Here is a 24,077-nt window from a genome sequence, read left to right on the forward strand (position 1 = left end):
TATTAGGAGGTTGGTGGCAGGATTTGCACTCCGGCCACCGTAAAACCCTTCATTCCGCAAAACACAAAAATGCAAAAAAATCTGAAAACCCACTCCGTGGGAGTACCTCCTGTGCAGCTTCCCTTCGCAGGGCAGCTCACCGGATGACGGGATTGGGGCAAAGCCTTCGGGACCCCCAATCTTTGATGATAGGAGGGAAACCACGGGGTAATATCCCTGGGTCAGATTGCGGGAGAGTGTGTCGGAGTGGTGCTGAGGTGTCGTCCACCAGACGGCGGTCTCCTTGGGTTAACCTGAGGCGGTCCCTTCGGGTGGGTGCCTGCAATGTCCTATCCCTAAGAGAGGATGATCACCTGTCTCTGTTATCATCTGAGCTCAAGCGTTTGCACATCGGGATTACAGCTCTCTCTGAGGTTCGGAGACCGGATTGCGCCGAGATAATGGTGGGTGGTTACACCTACTATTGGTCTGGTCGCTCTGATGGTTACCACACCCAAGGAGTTGCTGTCGCTGTGTCCAATAAGCTGACCCCAATGATAATTGAGGTAACACCGGTCAACGAGCGTATTATGAGATTAAGGATTCATCACTCCTTGGGTGTCATTTCCCTGGTTTCTGTTTATGCTCCGACTGAGGCGAGTGATCTCACCATGAAGGATGCATTCTACGCCACGCTCGAGTCTGTGGTTGATCAGTGCCCCAGACGAGATACACTTCTAGTCTTGGGGGATTTCAATGCATCGACTGGAACTGATAGGGATGGTTATGAGGTATGTGTTGGTCCCCATGGGTCAGGAACTATGAACCAGAATAGCACTAAGTTCCTTGACTTTGCAAGAAGTCATGGACTTAGGGTGGCTGGTTCATGGTTTCAGCGCCCACAAGCTCATCGCTGGACTTGGTATTCCAACGCTGGCGGTGCGGCAAAGGAGATTGACCATGTCCTCATTGACGGTCGTTGGAGGATGATCCAGAACTGCAGGGTCTACCGGAGTGCTCAGTTCCTCAATACTGACCACAGGCTTGTTGTAGCAACTCTAAAGCTGCAACTTAAAACCTGGAGAATGGTACCATCCCAGCCTCGGCTGGATGTTGGCAAGCTCAGGGATGAGAGAATAGCTGAGGAGTTGGCGAACCGGCTGAGTGGACACTTGGGGGGTCTGGGTGCTTTGGGGGGTCCTGAAGAGTTGTGGAGTGCCTTCAAGACCACCGTCCTTGATGTTGCCGGTGGATGTCATGGAACTCACCGCAGGGCAAAGAAGAATTTTGTCTCTCAAGGGACACTGCATACCATTGACCAGAGTCGCAGGGCAAGGCTGAATGGCAGAGCTGAGCTGTTCAGGGAGCTGAGGCGTAAAACTGTACGTGCACTGAGGGTGGACAAGGAGGCCTATGTGCGAGGAATCTGTGACGGGGTAGAGCATCACCTGTGTACTGGTGATTCTCGTCCCGCTTACAGGGGAATTCGCGCATTGCGTTCATCCAAGCCCATCCCTCGGAGCACTGCAGTTAGAGCAGAGAGTGGTAAGCTCTTAACAGAGGAGTCTGAAGTGAAGGCCTGCTGGGCCGGATACTTTGAGCGGTTGTACCAGGCTGAACCCCAGCTGTCGAGTTGGACGTCAATGGTGTTACAATCCCTGTTGCTGACCCTCCAATCAACTGTGGTCCACCTTCGCTTGTGGAAACACGGGCTGCGGTGAACCAGTTGAAATGGGGCAAAGCTCCAGGGATCTGTGGCATCCATGCTGAACTTCTCAAGGCTGGTGGAAATGCTGCACTCTTGTCGTTGCATGCAGTTTTGTGCTCTGCCTGGAATACAGGCATCATTCCAACTGATTGGAAGAGGGGCCTTGTTGTTCCTCTCTGGAAAGGGAAGGGTGATCGCCAAGATTGCAACAACTACAGAGGGGTGACGTTGCTCTCAGTGCCGGGCAAGGTCTTTGCTCGGATAATTCTTGATAGGGTTCGCCACCATCTGCTTGAGCACCAGCGTCCAGAGCAGTCAGGCTTTACACCAAAGAGGTCAACGATTGACTGTATCCTTGCTCTTCGTGTCCTCACCGAACGCAGACGAGAGTTTCGGCAGGGGCTGCTTGCAGCCTATGTTGATCTCTGTAAAGCGTTCGATTCAGTGAATCGGGATGTCCTCTGGAGGATTGTTGGTCTTCGTGGGGTGCCACCAAAACTGATCGATCTGATGTCTGAACACTACTCAGGTACTGAGAGTGCTGTGAAGTGTGGTGGTACCATCTCTGACTTATTTCCAGTTGTTACTGGAGTTTGTCGTGGGTGTGTACTGGCCCCCACACTTTTCAGCACTTGTTTGGACTTGATTTTAGGGAGATGTCGGAGAGATCAAGCTGTGGTGCATCGTTTGGGAATGTCAAGATCTCGGACCTTGATTTTGCACATGATGCAGTCATCTTTGCGGAGACTTTAGATATCCTTTTCGGGGCCCTCGAGGTGCTGAATGAGGAGTCGGAGCCGCTGGGATTACGGGTTTCTTGGGTCAAAACTAAGATCCAGGCTTTCGGTGACATCTTGGATGCTGCTGTCCTGTCTGTGTCTGTTTGTGGTGAGGATGTTGAGGTCGTGGAGAGATTCACTTACCTTGGCAGTGATATTCATGTCTCTGCTGGCTGTGAGTCAGAGGTCAATAGACGTCTGGGTCGGGCCTGGGGAGTCATGGATTCACTGGATCATGGGGTGTGGCGCTGCCGGTACCTGTGCGGGAGGACGAAAGTCCGAGTCTTCAGGTCCCTGGTACTTCCAGTCTTTCTCTACGGATGCGAGACTTGGACTCTGACCAAGGATCTGAGACGGAGACTTAATTCCTTTGGTACCAGGTCTCTTCGGAGAATCCTTGGCTATCGCTGGTCAGATTTTGTGTCCAACGAGAGGTTGCTGAGAGAGACTCGGATGAGATTTGTTACCTGCATAGTCCGTGAGCGTCAGTTGCGGCTGTATAGACATGTGGCTCGTTTTCCTGATGCTGATCCTGCTCACGAGATTTTCTCAGCGAGGGAGTCTCATGAGTGGAGGAAGCCAGTGGGCCGACCACGTGCCTCATGGTTGCAGCAGGTTGACCATCATCTCAAGGAGATGGCGATGGGCCTGGCATCTGCCTGGGGGGTGGCCAGACGAAGGCCCCTGGAGTACTGGCTGAAAGTGGACGCAGCGACGCGCTGTTCTGGCACATGCTCCCATACCTGACTCTGACCGGATTTGGCAGCCATATTGTCAGGTCAGGTATGGGAGCATGTGTCGGAGCAGCTCGTTGCTGCATCCACTTCCGCCGGTACTCCAGGGGCCTCCGTCTGGCCATCCCCCAGGCAGATGCCTGACCCATCCCCTTCTCCTTGAGATGCTGATCAACTTGCTACAACGAGGCACATGGTCAGCCCATTGGCCTCCTCCACTCACGAGATTCCCTCACTGAGAGAATGTGGGGAGCAGGATCAGTGTCAGGAAAACGAGCCACATGTCCGTTCAGCCGCAGCTGACGCTCACGGACTATGCAGGTAACCAGCCTCATTTGAGTCTCTCTCAGCAACCGCTCGTTGGACACAAAGTCTGACCAGCGGCAGCCAAGGATTTTCCGAAGAGACCTGGTACCAAAGGAATTAAGTCTCCGTCTCAGATCCCTGGTCAGCGTCCAAGTCTCCCATCTGTAGAGCAAGACTGGAAGCACCAAGGACCTGAAGACTTAGACTTTCATTCTCCCGCACAGGTACCGGCAGTGCCAGTCTCAGACGTCTGTTGACCTCTGGCTCACAACCAGCAGAGACATGAATATCACTGCCAACGAAAGTGAATCTCTCCATGACCTCAACATCCTCACCACAAACAGGTACAGACAAGATAGCAGCATCCAAGATGCCATTGAAAGCCTCGATCTGAGTTTTGACCCAGGAATCTCGTAATCATGCCTGGTATTGGTTTAATGGTTCGGGTGGTGGGTTTTGGACCCTAGGATCCTGAGTTCAAATCCCCCTTTTTTTCCTGTTGAATTAATACCAGGTGGGGTTGACTCTTCCTGTCATCCTTCCGAGCTCGGCAAAATGAGTGCCAGCTTGCTGGTATCCTGTGGCGGAGTGGCAACCCGTCCAGGATTGTACCCATTGGCCAAGGAGACTGATTCGGCAGCATCACTGCTCTGCACAGAGTAATGTCCATGTGGATGGATGGAATCCCATAATCCCAGCGGCTCCGACTCCTCATTCAGCTCCTTAAGGGGCTGCCAAAAGGATATCTAGAGTGTTTGCAAAGATGACTGCATCATCTGCGAAATCAAGGTCGGAGATCTTGACATTCTCAAACGATGCACTGCAGCTTGATCTCTCCAACATCCTCCCCAGAATCCAGTCCATATAGGCGCTGAAAAGTGTGTGGGCCAGTACACACCTCTGATGAACTCCATTAACAAATGGAAATATGTCAGAGATGGTATCACCACATCTCACAGCACGCTCAGTACCAGAGTATAGTTCAGACATCAGCTTTATCAGTTGTGGTTTCACCCTACGAAGACCAATAATCCTCCAGAGGGCATCCCGATTCACTGAATGAAACGCTTTACAGAGGTCAACATAGGATGCAAGCAGCCCCTGCCGAAACTCTCGTCTGCGTTCGGTGAGGACCGGAAGAGCAAGGATACGGTCAATCAGTGCCCTCTTTGTTGTAAAGCCTGACTGCTCTGGATGTTGTTGCTCAAGCAGATGGTGGTGAACCTCATCAGGAATTATCCGTGTAAAGACCTTGCCCGGCAATAAGAACAGCGTCACCCCTCCGTAGTTGTTGCAGTCCTGGCGATAACCCTTCCCTTTCCAGAGAGTGACAACAAGCCATATTGGATTTACTCTGAAATAAAAAAATTTAAAATCTTCTCCAGAACGGCTGGACAATTCTTCAGGAAACTTCACACAAATGTTCCCCAAGCCTTGGGTGTTCACATTTGTTTAAGAATAATTGATGTAATGGGTCACATGGTTTGGCAGCCATATTTGATTGAAGAAAAATATTAAATTATGTTTTCTCTGTAACTGCTTAATCAATTGATGTAAAACTTCACAATTATTATCTGTGGTGATGGGGAATCCATGTTTTAAATTTAAACTTGATCGAACACATGGCAGCCAGAATAAAAAAAAATTTGATCTGGGTTCTTTTTGGGTTTTTTTGTATTTTTTTTTTCTTTGTTTTTTGAATCACGCTCACTTGGCCATGCCTGGTGGGTTTGAGGGTGGAGGAGTAGCAGCTGAAACGCGAATCCTGTTCAGTCAGGTTCCTCTTGCTGACTTCATACTTGCTTTTTACCCTCGCCAAAGGAGAGGGTATTTGTGTTTGTTTGTTTGTTTGTTTGTTATCTTGCCAAAACGAAGTTTTTGCAAGATATGTTAGTCAGCTTGTATGTTTTTTTTTGTTGTTTATTTTTTGTCTGTAATCACATATAAAAAATTCTGCAGAGCACAGTTATCATTGGAAATTTTTGTAACTTTGCATATCAGAGGCCTATAGAGGTCCCTTTCAGCGCATAAAATTTCGAAAGTCAAGGTCAAAGGTCAAGGTCACTTTGTCGCAAATCAGGGGAGTCGACGAAACCCTTATTTTTTGAGTAATTTTGATCGGATCGTCTTCAAACTTCATGGGAATATAGTTCATGGTCTGGCGCTCAGCTGATTAATTTTTGGTAGCGATTGGCCTTGACCTTCATGGTTAGCGCCTGAGGTCAAACATATTTGACCCCAAGGTCAAATTTTCAAGTTTTAGGAACCATATCGTGTCGTACCTCAAATTGAACACCTCAATGAGTACTTTCTAGATATGTCAAGCTTGAGACATTATGATGTCATTTAGTGAGGTTATGAGGCAAACACATATTTTTCATGGTTACTCTGTAGAACGATTCTCATCGGAATCTCTCGTAGGCAGATATTCCTCAAGGAGTCGCTCCTGGTGGATAGCAGCTCTGTTCACCTCAGTGTGACCTTCAAGAAGTCACACGTAGTCACCTTTTGGCAAGATACGGGTCACCCTGCGGGTGACATTGGTTTTTTATTTGTTTGTTTGTCTGTTTGTCCGCACAGAACTTTAGAGTTTTTCTTTGCAACCGCTTGTTAGATTCAGATAAAATTTTCACCATTGGTGCGACTACTCGTGACAAATGCTTTCATGATAATTATGACAACATAAGTCACGTGGTGTGGCAGCCATATTGGAACAAGGACAAATGTGTCCAAGAGCCACGTCCTAAAGGTTTTGGCTTCACCAGAAGAAGAACAAGAAGAGGAAGAAGAATTAAAAAAAAAACAACTTCCGATATTTCGTCATGTCCATCATGGACGATCGTCGTTCATGACGAGAAAATAGTGTATTTATGAAATTACAATATATTAAATGGAATAGTCTTTAAATAGTAAGGTGAACTTTTCGAAACTTAAAAGCAAATGTCCGAATATATTTAAAAGTTCATGATAGACGCTCTCAAAAGGCACCCTCAATGCGAGGATGTGTACAGGTGTTTAGTATTTAAGGAGATCCGGATCCTGTATATAAGAGAGCCGAGTCCAAAAGGTTTTGTCTTCAGAAGAAGAAGAAGAAGAAGACGAAGAACAAGAAGAACAAGAAGAACAAGAAGAACAAGAAGAACAAGAAGAACAAGAAGAACAAGAAGAACAATGCCGAGCTCTCTTAGAGCAGCCTTCGCTACGCGAGACGCGGCTAAAATTGGAAAAACTTTGGACCTTTGTATCTCTGAAACTGCACAAAGGAAAAAATTGAAACTTGGCACACGATAAGTATTCCTCATGGGGAATGAGTGAGATTTTTTTAATCACGTCATAGGTGCCTTGGTTATAACATCAGAATTGCATATGTCGAACGCCACATCCGATCAGTATGAAAATTTTTGAGGGTCATCTCGGGATAAAAGGGTTCACAGAAAAAAAATTAATGATGTCGTCGGTCACGTGATTGGGCAGCCATATATATATATATATATATATATATATATATATATATATATATATATATATATATATATATATATATATATATATATATATAATTTTATTTTATTATTTATTTATTTATTTATTTATTTTTAAAATAAGGCTCACCTGGCTGTGTCTTGATGGGTTTTATGGTAGAGGAGTAGCAGCTGAAATGCAAATAATATCCAAGTTCCCCCTGACGACTTCATCATTGCTTTTTTCTTGCTTGGGTTCCTTTTGATTACTCCAATGCAGGACTGTACCTATTTGGTATTCCATTTGATTTGAATTGAATTAATTTTATTCCCATTCTAAATTCAATTGCATAATGGATAATAATTTTAAAAAACGTCATGGGTCAGGGTCAGGTGTCCGATCAAAGTGGGGTTGCATCAAAGCGGGACGTCTTGTATCCACCCGGTCATCACTGCCAGCAGTTATAAAATGGCAGTTCTAATTATGTCTCTTATTAATTATGTAACCCACCAGCACACAAACGCCTCACAAAATACACCACACAAAAGCAGTCCTGATGAGGGTCTGCAATCTCTGATTGCATTTTTCTTGTTTTTATACTGCAACGCAGACGGAAGAGGGTCGACCAGACGCTATAATAACGGTGCAAACCAAATGAGTCAAAAAGATATGAGAAGGAGAATGGAATATGAAAACTTGTATACAATGGAGAAATCAAAGCTCATATACTACCCACGAGGCACCACAGATATCACTTTCACATTACAACAATCATGCAGGGACTTCCCATTTCTTTCTGATGCGCAAGGTAAACGCAGGACTCGATACAATGGTGTCCACTTTAAAGATCAGGTGCATGACCGAGAGTCAGTCGCGATGGTCCCCAGACGAAGTCAAAAACATCCACGAGTAGGGAAAGTGATGAGTAAGCCTTCCACTTAGCCATGTGGGCCCCTTTGTCCTTTTATCTCTGGCCCTCCAAAACACAGGGTGATCCAGCTTGGGTGCAACCCACATGCGGCTTATCCTTTAAGTGAGGTCTCCATCTTCCTTGCACACCAGTCTCTCTTGGTGTCCTCTCCAGTCTCCACTCTTGCACACTCTCTCTTGCATGTGGTTCACTGACTCTCGCCCTCACAAGCCTCTCTTTGTCCTCTCACGTGGACAACTCCGTTCTCTTCTTCCTCCTCGGTGGAGTCTTTCTCTCGGGTCCTGCCCATGGGGGCGGCCACAATAAAAATATCTGCACATCTTTTCTTTCAGGCTCTACAGCCCACTGTGCCACCATGGCTGGCACACACTCTCCCGATTGATTGTAATTGGCCTTTCACACACGTGACACATGTGCCTCTGCGATGGGAAGTCCTTAACTAGCCCCGCTTACAACAATATATTTTTACGCATGCATAATTGGTCTACCCTGTCTATAAATTACATACGCTGCCTCCTCAACGTCACGTTGCATGAATAAGTTTTCTTGTGTAAAATGTGCTTTGCTTAGTACAAGCTAAAATACACACTATGTGATGAAAACACACGTTTCTGCTTTAGAACATTCATTTTGAACAAGAAACGACCTTGTTACATGGCAATCTAACCTACTTGAAACACACGGACCACACCATGGTTACCACAGTCTAACATTGGATCCCTCCCCCTTCCATGTAATAATATATACCATCTCACCCCCACCCATGCTTGAATAATAGATGTACTTATGAGTGATGGGACAGTGCTGAGTGGTGCTGCCCTCATCTTTACACACAAGATCATCAATTGTCATTTAATCATCGCTCACCTTCAGCTCCCAAGAAATTCACAAATTAATTTCACATGTTTATGATATTAATTTGAGGTCTTTGCCCTTGGGTGAATATCTTGTACTGTATATCATCTTAACTTGTGTTCCACTATCTTCTTTCCCTCCAGTGAAGTTGCGCGATATCCTGGACGCTCATGAAGTGGTTATCGTTTTTGAATACATTGAAGGATGTGAGTTTTCTCACTTTATTTGACTGAAACTTTGCTGATGTCTGTGCCCATCAAGTCGACTTGTACTTGAGCAGATAAATCATTTAGTAATTTGTAAACATGAATTGTGATGTCCTGATTGTTATGACCCTATGTAATCTGTCTTGGGCGAATGCTCGACCGGGTGTATTTATTACAGGAACAAAAAGAGCACAGAAGATGCATTCACATCTTTAGTTTCAGCTTCTCATGTTCACACACAATCTGGCATAGCTATAGTCAGTTGTATTGAGCTCAAATTCGAAGGTTGATCCAAAGAACAAAGTAAATAAAATATTGTCTTGTTCACGCTGATTAACAATAACGATGAACGGATATATATATATATATATATATATATATATATATATATATATATATATATATATATATATATATATATATATATATTCTTGCAGTTCTATAAACCGCATCCCTCCAACACCAATAGCAGTCAACATACAGTGGTCCCCAGTCAGTTATTTCATTAATGTACGTTCAGATAATCCCTTCCTTGATATACCAGTGAAGGCATGGAAGTGTTAAGGAGAGATGGCAGTGGGGTTTTTAACCAGATTGTTTAATAAAATCTTGGAAAGTGAGAGGATGCCGGAGGAGTGGAGATCAAGTGTACTGGTTCCGATTTTCAAGAACAAAGGGTGATGTGCAGAGCTGTGGTAATTACAGAGGGATAAAGTTGTTAAGCCACACCATGAAGTTGTGGGAAAGAGTAGTGGAAGCGAGGTTGAGAGGAGAGGTGATGATTTGTGAGCAGCAATATGGGTTTATGCCAGGAAAGAGCACCACTGATGCGATGTTTGCTTTAAGAATGTTGATGGAGAAGTATAGGGAAGGCCAGAAGGAGTTACATTGTGTGTTTGTGGATTTAGAGAAAGCTTATGACAGGGTGCTAAGAGAGGAGTTGTGGCATTGTATGAGGAAGTCGGGAGTGGTGGAGAAGTATGTGAGGATTGTGCAGGATATGTATAAGGACAGTGTGACAGCGGTGAGGTGTACCGTAGGAATGACGGACTGGTTTAAGGTAAAAGTGGGATTGCACCAAGGATCGACTCTGAGCCCTTTCCTGTTTGCAATGGTGATGGACAGGTTGATGGACGAGATCAGACTGGAGTCTCCATGGACTATGATGTTCGCGGATGACATCATGACCTGTAGCGAGAGTAGGGAGCAGGCTGAGGCGAGCCTTGAGAGGTGGAGGTACGCACTGGAGAGAAGGGGAATGATAGTCAGTAGGAGTAAGACGGAGTACATGTGCGTAAATGAGAGGGAGGGTGGTGGTATGGTGCGGTTGCAAGGAGTTGAGGTGGGGAAGGTGGATGGGTTTAAATACTTGGGATCAACTGTCCAAAGTAACGGAGAGTGTGGGAGAGAAGTGAAAAAGAGAGTGCAGGCAGGATGGAGTGGGTGGAAAAGAGTTGCAGGAGTGATTTGTGACAGAAGGGTAGCTGCAAGAGTTAAGGGGAAAGTATATATGACGGTAGTGAGACCAGCTATATTGTATGGTTTGGACGCGGTGGCGCTAACAAAAAGACAGGAAGTGGAGCTGGAGGTGGCAGAGTTAAAGATGCTGCGATTCTCGTTGGGAGTGACGAGGATGGATAGGATAAAGAATGAGTATATTAGAGGGACTGTGCAGGTAGGACTGTTTGGAGACAAAGTGAGAGAGGCGAGATTGAGATGGTTTGGACATGTGCACAGGAGAGAAGCGGAGTATATCGGGAGAAGGATGCTGAAGATGGAGCCTCCAGGCAGGAGGACAGGGTGATCCCAACTTGGGTCCATTCCAGAAAAGTTTCCTCCTGCGAGCATGGTCTCCATCTTCCTTGCTTGCACACAAGCCTTCTCTTTCTCTCTCTCTCTCTCTCTCTCTCTCTCTCTCTCTCTCTCTCTCTCTCTCTCTCTCTCTCTCTCTCTCTCTCTCTCTCTCTCTCTCTCTCTCTCTCTCTCTCTCTCTCTCTCTCTCTCTCTCTCTCTCTCTCTCTCTCTCTCTCTCTCTCTCTCTCTCTCTCTCTCTCTCTCTCTCTCTCTCTCTCTCTCTCTCTCTCTCTCTCTCTCTCTCTCTCTCTCTCTCTCTCTCTCTCTCTCTCTCTCTCTCTCTCTCTCTCTCTCTCTCTCTCTCTCTCTCTCTCTCTCTCTCTCTCTCTCTCTCTCTCTCTCTCTCTCTCTCTCTCTCTCTCTCTCTCTCTCTCTCTCTCTCTCTCTCTCTCTCTCTCTCTCTCTCTCTCTCTCTCTCTCTCTCTCTCTCTCTCTCTCTCTCTCTCTCTCTCTCTCTCTCTCTCTCTCTCTCTCTCTCTCTCTCTCTCTCTCTCTCTCTCTCTCTCTCTCTCTCTCTCTCTCTCTCTCTCTCTCTCTCTCTCTCTCTCTCTCTCTCTCTCTCTCTCTCTCTCTCTCTCTCTCTCTCTCTCTCTCTCTCTCTCTCTCTCTCTCTCTCTCTCTCTCTCTCTCTCTCTCTCTCTCTCTCTCTCTCTCTCTCTCTCTCTCTCTCTCTCTCTCTCTCTCTCTCTCTCTCTCTCTCTCTCTCTCTCTCTCTCTCTCTCTCTCTCTCTCTCTCTCTCTCTCTCTCTCTCTCTCTCTCTCTCTCTCTCTCTCTCTCTCTCTCTCTCTCTCTCTCTCTCTCTCTCTCTCTCTCTCTCTCTCTCTCTCTCTCTCTCTCTCTCTCTCTCTCTCTCTCTCTCTCTCTCTCTCTCTCTCTCTCTCTCTCTCTCTCTCTCTCTCTCTCTCTCTCTCTCTCTCTCTCTCTCTCTCTCTCTCTCTCTCTCTCTCTCTCTCTCTCTCTCTCTCTCTCTCTCTCTCTCTCTCTCTCTCTCTCTCTCTCTCTCTCTCTCTCTCTCTCTCTCTCTCTCTCTCTCTCTCTCTCTCTCTCTCTCTCTCTCTCTCTCTCTCTCTCTCTCTCTCTCTCTCTCTCTCTCTCTCTCTCTCTCTCTCTCTCACTTTTTCTCTCTCTTTCTCTCTCTCTCTCTCTCTCTGTCTCTCTCGGACTCTCATGCACGGGCCTCTCTTGGGGACTCTCATGCATGAGCCTCTCCTGGTTCTCCTTTACACGAGCATCTCTTGGTGGACTCTTCAGTGGACTCCACTGGTCGACTCAGTTCTCTCACGAGCCTGCCTCTCCTTGTCCTCTCTTATGGACTCCCATTCTCTTCTTTCTCCTCAGTATAGTCTTCCTCTTGGGTCCTGCCCACGGAGGAGGCCCCAATAAAAAGAAATGTGCATCTCTTTCTCCAGGCTCTGCAGCCCACTGTGCCACCATGGCTGGCATACACTGGCCAGAAAGATCGTAATCAGCCTATGTGCTTCTGCGATGGGAAGTCCTCACCTAGCCACGCCTGCAAGATGTTTTTACATATACATAATTAATTAATCTGTCTTCCCTGTCTATAAATTACATACGCTGCCTCCTCAGCATCACGTGTAACAAACGACTTACTCTGACGGATCGCTGTTATATGGCAATCGAACCTCAAAACGCAGGGACCATGCTAAACTTACCACAGTCTAGCTATAGACCCACCCCCCTCGTCCCGCCCTCCCCTCACCTTCCACATAACAATACATTTAAAATCGTAAAACAATCTTTGAAGCAAACGGCAGCTGTGATAATCTTCGCTGATGTTGTATTAGGCTTGTTGCTCTGAGAAATGGAACATCACTTTCAGTCCTCCGAAATCTCAGTCTCACCCTGTCACTCTGGAAGGATTGTCAAAATAATCCATGGATCTATTAAAACGGTGAGACACTAGAAGTAGTTCAGTCTTTGCCTGACTTTATGGGATCACCATCAGCCACGACCTCTCCAAGGTATAATCAAATATCAAAGCTGGCTTCCAAAGTGAGCTGCAGACTCCATCGATGCAAGTCATTCCTTAAACCCACAGCCTCGGAGGTGTTTCTGTGTAGCTCAATGGAGTACTGCTCTCTCCTTTGTGCTGGTGCTGCAGCATCACAACTGATGTCCCACATTCTGTGGAATCTGAAGCTCTCAACATTATTGGAATATCATGTTATGTGTTTGAAACTCATAGACATTTGCTTTTTGCTGCCTCTCAAAATAACAGAGGATTGTGGAAGCGTTTGGTGATAATAGGTTCACAGTGGGGCTAAAATGAATGAAGAGAAAGAGATGAGACAAACAAGGGGATGTTGTTCTGTACACACAGAGCAACATGGCTAATGTTGTTCTTTATTTCACTTGATTCCCAGTCGAGCTCGCTCTGTCCTCTTGTTGCTCTGGCCCTCTCCTTCAGTATGCACATGTTTCTCCAGTAACCCCCTCCTTATTAAATGTTCATTCCACACTTTCCACACACTTCCACTCTTTTGTTCTTCTTTTATTCCATTTGTGGAACTGCCTTCCAGACATTATTCTGTCGCATTCTCCCTCCAAGACTTCAAGCAAGCGGTGCACTACCATTCAATGTTATCGCCCAATCTTCACTCAAGGATTTCCATTCTACACCCAATAAGCCTCCCTCACCCCACCCTCTAACATCCAGTTTCCTGTGTTTTCTCCCTCTCTCCCTCTCTCCCTCTCTCCCTCTCCCCCTCTCACCCTCTTTCCCACTCTCCCTCTCACAATCTGCCTCTCTCTCTCTCTCTCCCTCTCACCCTCTTTCCCTCTCTCCCTCTCACAATCTGCCTCTCTCTCTCTCTCTCTCTCTCTCTCTCTCTCTCTCTCTCTCTCTCTCTCTCTCTCTCTCTCTCTCTCTCTCTCTCTCTCTCTCTCTCTCTCTCTCTCTCTCCTTTTTTATTAATATCATTGCATGTGTCCAACTGTGGCCCTCTGTTGTCTCATTCTTCTGTGTTCCTCAATTTGGGAAGCAAAATTTATTTTAATTGTTTTGTGTTTATTTTAACAATATAACATTTTTTCAGCAAACACCTCCCCTCCCCATAGTACCCTTCAACTGCCATTTCCTTTCACTTATCAGCATCCTGAACACGTGACAGACCAATTTTCACATCTTCACCAAAACACATTTCCTCCACTTGTGTTTTCTCAAAAATGAAAAAAAAAATCATCGCCTTACTTTGTATTTTTCAGTAAAAGAAAAAAGTCTAACGTTGTTCATTGTTTGCAGATTCACTTGATATGTTGGATACTTTTTCGGAACATCAAGCATGGCCTGTAATGGTGCAGGTGAGGTGAAAGAGCTTTTAGCCTCAGTGTGATGTTGATGACATGTTCTGTGCTCCACTAAAAATCAATCCGTAATGACGTTTTCATTTTATCCATCTCCTTCCAGTTGACGTCTGCTGTTGAGTACTTGCACAGCCAAAACATTGTGCACAGGGATATAAAGGTAACAAACTACACTGCCGTAGACTGTGATACATTCTGTGTAACACTGCAATGAAAACGATACATGAATGGGGGTAGGGGGAGAGCGGTGGAGGGGGGCAGGAAAGAACAAAAATTATTTTGGTGGGCCCTGACCAACACAGGGTGAATGCCACACATTGACCCTGTTTTGGTGCCCATTACACTGTTAATTACACATACAACATTGCTTTGAAAGAAAATATCAAAATTAAGTTAAATATTGTTACGGATCTAGTCGATGGAGAAAATAGGGATAGATTAGAATAGTTATTTCCTCATGTTCGTGAGAATAAGGCCGAAGTCACATTTGCCACGGCCGGCCGTGGGGTCTCCAAAATCTATGGCCAGTAGCAATTATATACGGCGGCCGCAGTATTTCCACGGTCACACAATGTAGCAGTCACATATGTTTATTTTTCGGAGAGCCGCACAGCGTATTTAGAAATTGTGGAGACCGAAAACGTGGCAGTGCCGTACGGTCTTTGATTTGATGTCGCACGGTGACCTTATGGCGTCCCTGCGACGGCCATAGAATTTTCAAGGCAGATGCAAGGTAGCCTCAAGGTGCCCGCAAGGCGACCACAGGGGGCCCCTAAAGCGAACGTGCTGCCAGATGGACGGTAACGAGTGGGTTTATATAACTTCTTTTTTTACTGAAATAAAAATATAACAGTTCGGAATATACCAGTACGTGGTGCCCCCAGAATCCGAATTGAATTTGTTCCAGGAGGCTGTTCGGATTGCAAAAAGTTTGATTCCCAAACTATTTTCCCAATAAGAAATACTGGAGTGAATTAATCTGATCCTGGACCCAAAGAAAACCCACTTTCAAGACACTTTCAACTAAAATTCCTCATGTTTAAGGTAAAATAAGATGAGTAAATGACCTTTGGTGGCGGTGTATTGTATATAAACTGGTACAATCACCAATGTAAAGGTTCACACAGGCTCGAGCTGCGGCCTGGGTTCCGATCGCTCACGCACTCTGCGAGCGCTGCCCCCAACTAGCAGCTCATCAAACATGATGCCCCCAGAACCACAATCACTTTCATCAAACACATCGGGCTGAGGTAATCATGGATATTCCAAATTACAACCGGTTTTTCTGTGAAATTAAATATTTGCCCGACAGTCCATCACGCCACGTGATCGGATTGCTTTTTTGTTATTAATTAAAACACAAGATGATAAAAAAAACAGCACAAATCAAGGTGAAAACACGAGGTAAAGCAGTGATCGACACACGAGAGATGCTTTCACGAGGACTTCCACCAACGAACTGAATGAACAAAGCACGAAGATGCGGGTCGAACAGGTGGGGGAGACACGTGAACAAACATGAACGCTACGTTGTGTTCAGTTTTTTAAAATGTATTTGGTTTTCGGGCAAAATTCATTTTCCATTGATAAGAGACTACGGCAGCCGCACGAGTAACGCAAGCCCACCGTACGCCCTACGTACGGTCGACGTGGAACACAACTACGTCACAACTACGGCATGTTGAATTGCTATGGCCAACGTAGAAATGAAAAAAGTTATAACTCCGCGTTATAATTCCACGGCGACCCCTACGGCCTGTAAAAGATAGCCAAACGGCGTAGTGCCACCCTGAAGCCACCGCAGAAACTCTGCGGCCGCCGCACGTTTCTGTCAATTCAGAGGGCGTACGGCCGCCGTATCCTCACCGTAGAGCAAATGTCACTTAGGCCTAAGCATGATGTAATTAACTGTAATTAAAGAGAGAGTGTCGAGTGGTGTTGAGCAAGCTCTTGTCTTTCACGCCCAAATGTCTGTTTGCCAGACCCCATTTCCCCTCTCCCGACACTGCGACATCGCCCGTGTACAATCTGTCTATTTGTGTTTTCCCAGTCTGCTCACGGCATTTACAGAAGCCCCCAGCATGATCGGATAAGGGATGCCGATCACAGATCAGATTCACGTGCTGGGAGCAATGAGAACCTGTTTTTGGTCATCTGGAAACAGGAACTCCATAGCTCAAAGGAAGAATTGGAGTAAACCTATTAATCGGGCACATTGGGTCCGTGCACATCAAAATGAGTGTAAAAAGTGAATCTCCTGCCACACTGATTTTTAAAACATGACAACCATTGCTGATGTTCTGAGCCATATTTAATTATTTGAATCTGGAAGCCAGTAATAACGAAATTGAATGCTTTGTGCTGCCTGGTTCGTAACTCGTCTGTTCCGCGCCCTCTCGCAGCAGGCCTGTGTTTGTATCACTATTAAATAATGTTTTCTCTGGCACCGCTTATCCTTTCAATGCGAAACTTTGCGACTGTCATCTGCAGAAAGTCCCATGTTATATCAAAGGCGGACGGACTGGGTACCCGGTCATCACTGCCAGCAGTTATAAAGTGGCAGTTCTAGTTATCAGTTGTGTTTATGTTCAGTGTTTGATGCAATGAGTACTCCCTTACTCGAGTTCATATTTTTTGATTAGATTGGAGCACTTACCGGACAGAAGTTCAGCGATGGCGACCGAACGGGAATAAATGCGGCCGTCGATGGGTTGAAAATCTTGTTGAAGCCACATTGTCATCGAATTCCAGCTTAGAAATATAGTGCATCATCTTCGTCACATTAAGAAACCCCAGTATATGGGAAATGAGCACATTCCTGCCAGCAGTTTCGGAGGAGAAACGTCAAATTACGCACAAACGTTAACAGAAATAAACATTTTTAAAAATAAATCTTTACTTTATATTCAATGTTTCTTGTTACATTTTTTGTGTCAAATTCATTCTGAGGTAGTCAGCATGTGCAGAAGAGGGTTTTACAATGCAGACGCTGTTTTCTCGGAGCGGCATTATGCCTCTCGGCAGTGACGGTCTTTCGACGACAGACGTAATGACGTCAGCGAATGACCGATGATGTCATGAAGGAATTACGCCTCTCAGCGGTGACGTTACACGTCGCCATGCAAACGAATGTAAAAATTAGAAAATCGCCCAAAATTCCCAAACCTGTCCGTCTGGCGCGATCTCACATAGCCCATGCTGTTCATTAGACCACAGACCGCCCGCATGCCGAAAGTGACGACAATCCGTCCAGCAGTTTTGGAGGTGATACGTCAAATTACGCGCAGACGTTAACAGAAATAATAATATATAGATAATCGAATATAATTTAAGTTTGGAGGATTGGATCATGTGGACTAAATAACTTGAAATATGGAGTGAAATTGGCGATGTTTAGTTTTTTGCTGGTTTGTGCCATTACCAATCAGCTTGCTATCGCTTACCAAGCCAGCCGTTCCTTAAACGTTTCATTGGAGTGCTTGCTTGAGTGCTTAAGAAACTTGCTGAGTGCCCTACGGTCGATAGCGGTATGGTTTGTGTCCCGATCGGGATGTACAGTCGGCAGTAGCTACAAGGTAGAGGTAAGTAGACAGCACACATGGACGTTGTACATATAGGTACATTTGGAACTGTAAAGGGACTCTCCGTGAATATGTGTGCATGCCTGCATGCTTGATTATGGGCACCATGGTGGCAAAGTTTCATCCCGTATCTTATTATGATGGTGGGTGGTGGAGGTTTTAACTTTTAACCTCAGCAGTGTACGAGCGATCACTTTTCCCTTTGTCCTTTGTTTTAAATTTTAACCTGATTGAACGCATGATCTGTCAGCCAGTAATTATTTAAGTTTTTTTTGAATCTGGTTTCTTTTTTAATTTATTTTTGTGAATAAGGCTAACATGGCTGTGCCTGGATGGGTTAGGTTTGAGGGTAGAGAAGGAGCAGCTGAAACCCGAATCCTATCCAGGTTCCTCATGGTGACTTCATCTTTGCTTTTTGCTTGTTTGGGTTCCTTCTGATGACTCCAATGCAGTACTGTGCCTACAGTATTTGGTCTTCCATTTGATTTGAATTGAATATATTTCAATCCCATTCTGAATTCAATTGAATAATAATAAACATCATGGGCCAATGTCAGATCAAAGCGGGACATCTTGATAACCATCCATCACTGCCTGCAGTTATAAAGTGGCAGTTGTAGTTATATCTGTTATTAAATATGAAACACCAGCACACAAACAGCACACAAAATATACGACACAAAACGACACAAACACCACACAAAATAAGTCTTGATGAAGTTTTGCAATCTCTGATTGCTCTTTCTTGTTACACTTTGATTTCAGCATCTAAGTTCTGATCTTTGTTTTGACATTGATTTCTGTTTACTCTCCAGCTTGAAAACGTGCTTTACAGCGTCAATGGCATCGTGAAGTTGATCGACTTTGGCATGGCTGTACGTATTACACAAGGTCAAAAATTAGTTCGATGCTGTGGCACACCCGACTACATGGCGCCAGAGATCTCGAAAAGGAACTATGAAGGTCCCCCAGTTGATGTGTGGGCGTTTGGCATCCTGATGACGAAATTATTCCTTGGAAACGAAATTACCCGTTCTAATCTGCTTCACGTGAGTATTATGTATAACTAGCAAATACAACCCTTCGCTTCGCTGACGTGCATATTAAGGGGGGGGGGAAGAGGGAGAAGGGTGGAAAGAGGGAGGGGAGGGAGAAAGGAAGGAGAGAGGAGGGATGGTGGGAGAAGGGAGGGGAGAGGGGGGAGAATGAGGAGGTGGGGGGGGAGGGATGGCAGCGTGAGGTGAGATGAAGGGAATGCAGACGTGCAGTGGTGTGTTAATTTTTATTCATACTGTCTCATCGAAATCATTCTGCATTGAATAGCAGTGAAGATGGAAACAAAATATTGTCTGAAATGCATTTTCTACCAGTCATATTATAAATACTGTCAGGAAACAAACACCACCAAAACATGTCCAGAGATAAACACCATCCAGAGTCAAACACCGCACGGATTAGTCCAGAGACAAACACGGACATGTTCAGAGATAAACATCGCTTGGACATAAATACTGCCTGGACACGTCTGGAGACAAACACAGTCCCGCACCCAGGCATGTCCAGAGACAGAGAGAGACGGAGAGAGGTGTGTGGGAGGGTGCTGCCCTGTATTAGGAGGGGTCGAGCGAGGATGGGACAGAGATAGAGGAGGTGGGGGAGGGGAGTTAGCAGAGACAAAATGCTATGCTTTATGAACAACACACATGCAAACACACACAATATACATCTACATCTTCTTCTTCTTTCGGCTGCTCCCTTTTGGGGTCGCCACAGCGAATAATCCGCATGATCCGCATCGTGATTTGGCACATGTTTTACGCCGGATGCCCTTCCTGACGCAACCCTGGTCACCTCTTACGACACAGGGATATGGTACACCTATTTTAACCGGGGTATACACCGGCCCAGTACACTGGTACTCATTTCACCGACCTCGGAAGGATGACAGGCTGAGTCAACCTCCTGGTGTATTAATTCAGTGGCCCAACGGGGCTTGATCTCAGGACCTTTTGGATCCCAAGCCGCTGCCCTAACCACTGTGCCAACACCAGGCTACAATATATATATATATATATATATATATATATATATATATATATATATATATATATATATATATATATATATATATATATATATATATATATATATATATATATATATATGCTTGGCCAATATCGGCAATTTTTCAGGAATCAGCAGATTGGAGTCGGTGTGATTACCGACTGCAGTACATATTGTATACAACCCAAAAATCTTGAGTAGCTTTCACCATTGCATTGGGGGAATTTCAACAAATAAATGAAAAACACAGTCGCATTTATATCGACGTTTGAAGGAGACTTTTTTTGTATACATTGTCGAGGCTTGTATAAGAGCTAACAGACAGAACATATAACAAAGGGAGCAGGAGGCAAGAGGGGTGGGAGTGGGAAGCACAAAACAGTGGGGAACAGAGACATTAGATCTGTGGAAGGGAGAACGATGGAGCAAGGTACACAGGGTAAACAAGATGGATGGGGTTATCAAGATGGACACTACAGGTACTTTCAGGAAGGAAAGCAGGGAATTTGAAGGAGGTGTGTATGGGGTGGATTAATGGGGGTACTAAAGATCCTGGTTTTGGATGGGGGAAGATTTGAGATGGTGGTGAACAGCTGTTTTGAAGACCTGGAGGGAAGAGTGGGATTGAAGAGAGTGTGGCAATTTGTTCCAGAGGCGGTAAAATAGAGGAATGAAAGAGTGAAGGTGAGCAGTAATACTTGTTTTTCATAGTTTCACCAGAAGGGAATTGCTGGCGGACCTTGAACGCCCTGCAGAAATGTTGGGGGGACGGATCACAGACAGAGCAGGGGGGAGGTGAGGCCGGAGAGGAGACTGCATAAGACAGAAAGACCACCGACCTGCCTGGGGTGAGAGAGTGAGAGACCCAAAGCCTCCGCTTCATCTTGGGAGACACCAATGATCATAAAAGTCTTGGTTTCCACAATGTGAAGCCAAGGAAGCTGTGAGGCAGAAGCACCAGTCCAGAAGGGAGAGCAGTACTCCATCATGCTGTGGATGAAAGCTTTGTATGTGGTTAGGAGCTCAGGTATGCCAAGAAAGGACTTTGCACAATGGAAGATGCCCAGTTGGTGACTGGCTTTGGAGGCCAGATTGGAAATCTGGCTTTCCCAGGAAAGATCACAGCAGATAGTGAGGCCCAAAAGCTTGAATGAAAGTATTTATCCAAGAGGATTGTTGAGAAAGTAGATGGGGGGACGGGGGGGGTTCAGATGGTCCTTTGGGAGAGACATAGTGAGGGTGTGAGATTTGTCAGGATTAAAAGATATGTTCCAAGTGTTGGACCAGCTTATGATTTTATCCAGGTCTGCAGAGAGTGAAAAGGCTGCTGCTTGCCGATCTGAGGGATGACAGATGGTATGGCAGAGGGTGTAGTCATCATCAAAGAGATAAAGAGGATTTTCCAGAGAGTCTGAGAGATCATTGATGAAAACCAGAAACAGCACAGGGCTCAGAACACTGCTTTGGGGAACTCCAGCCTGGACAGGAAGAGAGAATAAGAGAAGTCCATTGAGGACCACATCTTGACTGCGACAGGAGAGGAAGACTACGAGCCATAAGTGGAGATTGCCTTGAATGCCATGGGAAGAGGTTGGTGAGCAGGGAGGGGTGCCAGACCACAGCGAAACTTTGCGATATGTCTCGGGAGATGGCTCTGATCTCATGTCTGGCATCGAGGACCTCCATCCATTGTTGGAAAAGCAGAAGCAGCATGTCCAGGGTAGAGTGACCTGCTTTGAATCCAAATTGATGATTGGAAATGAAGGCTTTGGAAAAGAGGAAGGATTTAATGTTGGAAGCGTTGATGGATTCCATGACCTTGCAGACTGATGGATTGGGAACAGACTGATTGGTCTGTCGTTGCAGGAATCTGCTTTTGCACCTTTTTTAAGCAGAGCAGTAATGTTTGCTGATTTCCAAGCTGATGGCAGAAGACCTTCAGCAAACGAGAATGTGAATAGAATAGAGCGAGGGTGAGCAAGAGCAGCAGAGCAGGTTTTTAGGACACGTGGGCTGATGCCGTCTGAACCAGTTGCAGAATCTGAGTCAAGGTTTGGCAGCAAAATCTCCACCTTGTCGAGAGAAAAGGACACAGAGTCCAGGAACAGCTGGGTGTGACTGGGTAAGGTGGGTGCAGAAAGTGATCGGTTTGGGACACAATATTTATCAGCAAACACAGAGTTTCGACATTCAGCCTTTTCACTGCAGTGTCAGCTGTGCAGCCATTTGAGGTAAGGGAGGGGATGTAGAGGAACATACACCAGATACAGACTTAACCAGACACCACCAGGATTTGGAGGAGGGAGACAGGTTTGATTCCAGACTGGAGATGAGAAAGATGTTGTTTCATGGCTCTCCTGTGAGTGGACACACTTGTTCTTAGCTTTGTAGAAGGAACTGAGATTGCCTTCAGTTGGATCCGCCTTCCATGGGCCTTCGCCTCAGTGAAGGCAAGTTGTTTCAGGCCACCTGCTGTGCCACAAGCTTCAGTTTACCAAGGACAGAAGGAAGTGTATGACAACTGAAGATGTGATGAGATAAATCTGTGCATGAGAGAGAGCATATTTATTTGAAAGAATTCCCAGGATCAGTTTATCTCGGAGAAAGTAGAAATGGGATACCAGTCTAGAAGTTTCATGGCTGCTTGAAGTCCCTGACAGTCGGCCTGAGTGAAATGCCAGACTCGACGGTGCTGAGGTGGTTCTCTAATATCCGCCAGAGAGATGTCCACTTTGACAAGCATATAGTCAGATAAACCGATTTTTGCAGAGGAAGAACATCAGATATTGGCAGGGAAATTGGTCAAAACCAAATCCAAAAGATCTGGAGTTTCATTGACTGAGATCGAGGTCAGGAAGTTGACAGATTGTGTCAGTCCCAATGAGTCGCAGAAGTCCTTTGCTGAAGTGTCAAGGCAGGTGAGAGAGGTGCCCACTCCCAGCCAACTGGCATGATGACAATTGAAGTCACCACATATGAGGAAGAGAGAGCTGGGATGAGGATAGAAGTTGGTCCATGTTTTTGGAAAGCGAGATGTAAATGCAGTCATCACTGTTTGGTGGATGGTACAATACACATATAAACAAGAGGTTAGAGTGGAGGGGAAGCCGTAGCCAGAGGTATTCCTGGAGATGTGCGGGAGTGATGGCAGTGCATGGAGAGTGAGGAATAGAGTTTTTGATTCAGAGAGCAACTCTGCTGCCAGGGTGAGGCTCAGTCTGTCATACCAGAGGAGGGAGTAACCAGGGAGAGATACGCGGGAGTCAGAGATGTCTTGAAGGAGGAAAGTTTCTGTTGAGCAGGTTATGTCTGGTTTGTCAGTGGCAACCTGTATGGAAAGACGTGTCAGGTTAGACCGAACGACCCAGATGTTTGAGGTCCACACTGTGAAGGAAGAGGGAGGGGAGGAGGCTTTGGGTATAGGGAAGGGTAGGGGTGAGGTCGGATGAGGGAGGAGAGGGGGATGTCGGGAGAGTTGTTGACAGTGTGTGGGGGATTGCCGAGGACCTTGGGGAGCGGGTCGAATGAGGAGGAGGAAGGAAATTAGATGTGCATAAACATTCATCTATCTATAATTCCAGCAGTGTGTGTGTGTGTGTGTGTGTGTGTGTGTGTGTGTGCGTGTGTGTGTGTGTGTGTGTGTGTGTGTGTGTGTGTGTGTGTGTGTGTGTGTGTGTGTGTGTGTGTGTGTGTGTGTGTGTGTGTGTGTGTGTGTGACCGCTGTTTCTTGACAACCACTGGTCCGATCTAATTGAAACTTACCAGATATATTGCTGTGGACCTGAGGATGTGCCTTTTCAAGGTTTGATATTAATCGGACAAGTGCTTCCCAAGTTATGGCCATTTATTTACCAAACCAATGAAAAGACACGTTGTTGCGTGGGCGTGGCCGATGGGGAAGGGAAGCTCAGCCACGTTCCCCATTACAGGTTACAACGTAGGGCTTCCGGATAATGATGACCGTGTATTCTAATAATTTCTCGATTTCTTATGCGCATTTATAGATAAACACAATGCCCTAAGTTATGATCGTTTTCATATTAGACGGTGCATAAATTTCGGTAACATCAGAGTGCTGGTATGCTCCGAACCAGGAAGTAAATTTTTTTTCTCTCTTCTCTTCTCTTTTTGTTTTTCCTTGTGATAACATTGTGAAAAGGTAAAATACGTTGGTGCTAATTGAATAATTGGCCATTAAAACCTAAATTGCGAATCATCATAACTGTGATATGCGAACTTCCGCGCCACGCACGTACGGGCACGCGAGAGCGAAGAAACGGCCTGTGTGGTTGT

General features: G+C 45.7%; 1 protein-coding gene across 1 annotated transcript in view; it reads left to right on the plus strand.

The window, feature by feature from the left end:
* LOC147010525 (uncharacterized) overlaps positions 1-24,077 on the plus strand; it is a 93,101-nt gene that overhangs the window by 38,679 nt on the left and 30,345 nt on the right. Inside the window, exons 10-13 of the mRNA XM_085860384.1 lie at positions 8,898-8,960; positions 14,078-14,136; positions 14,243-14,299; positions 18,536-18,769. Of these exons, the coding sequence (XP_085716510.1) occupies positions 8,898-8,960; positions 14,078-14,136; positions 14,243-14,299; positions 18,536-18,769 (413 nt within the window). The remainder of the gene's footprint in view (positions 1-8,897; positions 8,961-14,077; positions 14,137-14,242; positions 14,300-18,535; positions 18,770-24,077) is intronic.

Source organism: Eptatretus burgeri, chromosome 16 (genome assembly GCF_056783735.1).
Source record: "Eptatretus burgeri isolate ZD-2024b chromosome 16, Ebu_testis_v1, whole genome shotgun sequence".
NCBI lineage: Eukaryota > Metazoa > Chordata > Myxini > Myxiniformes > Myxinidae > Eptatretus > Eptatretus burgeri.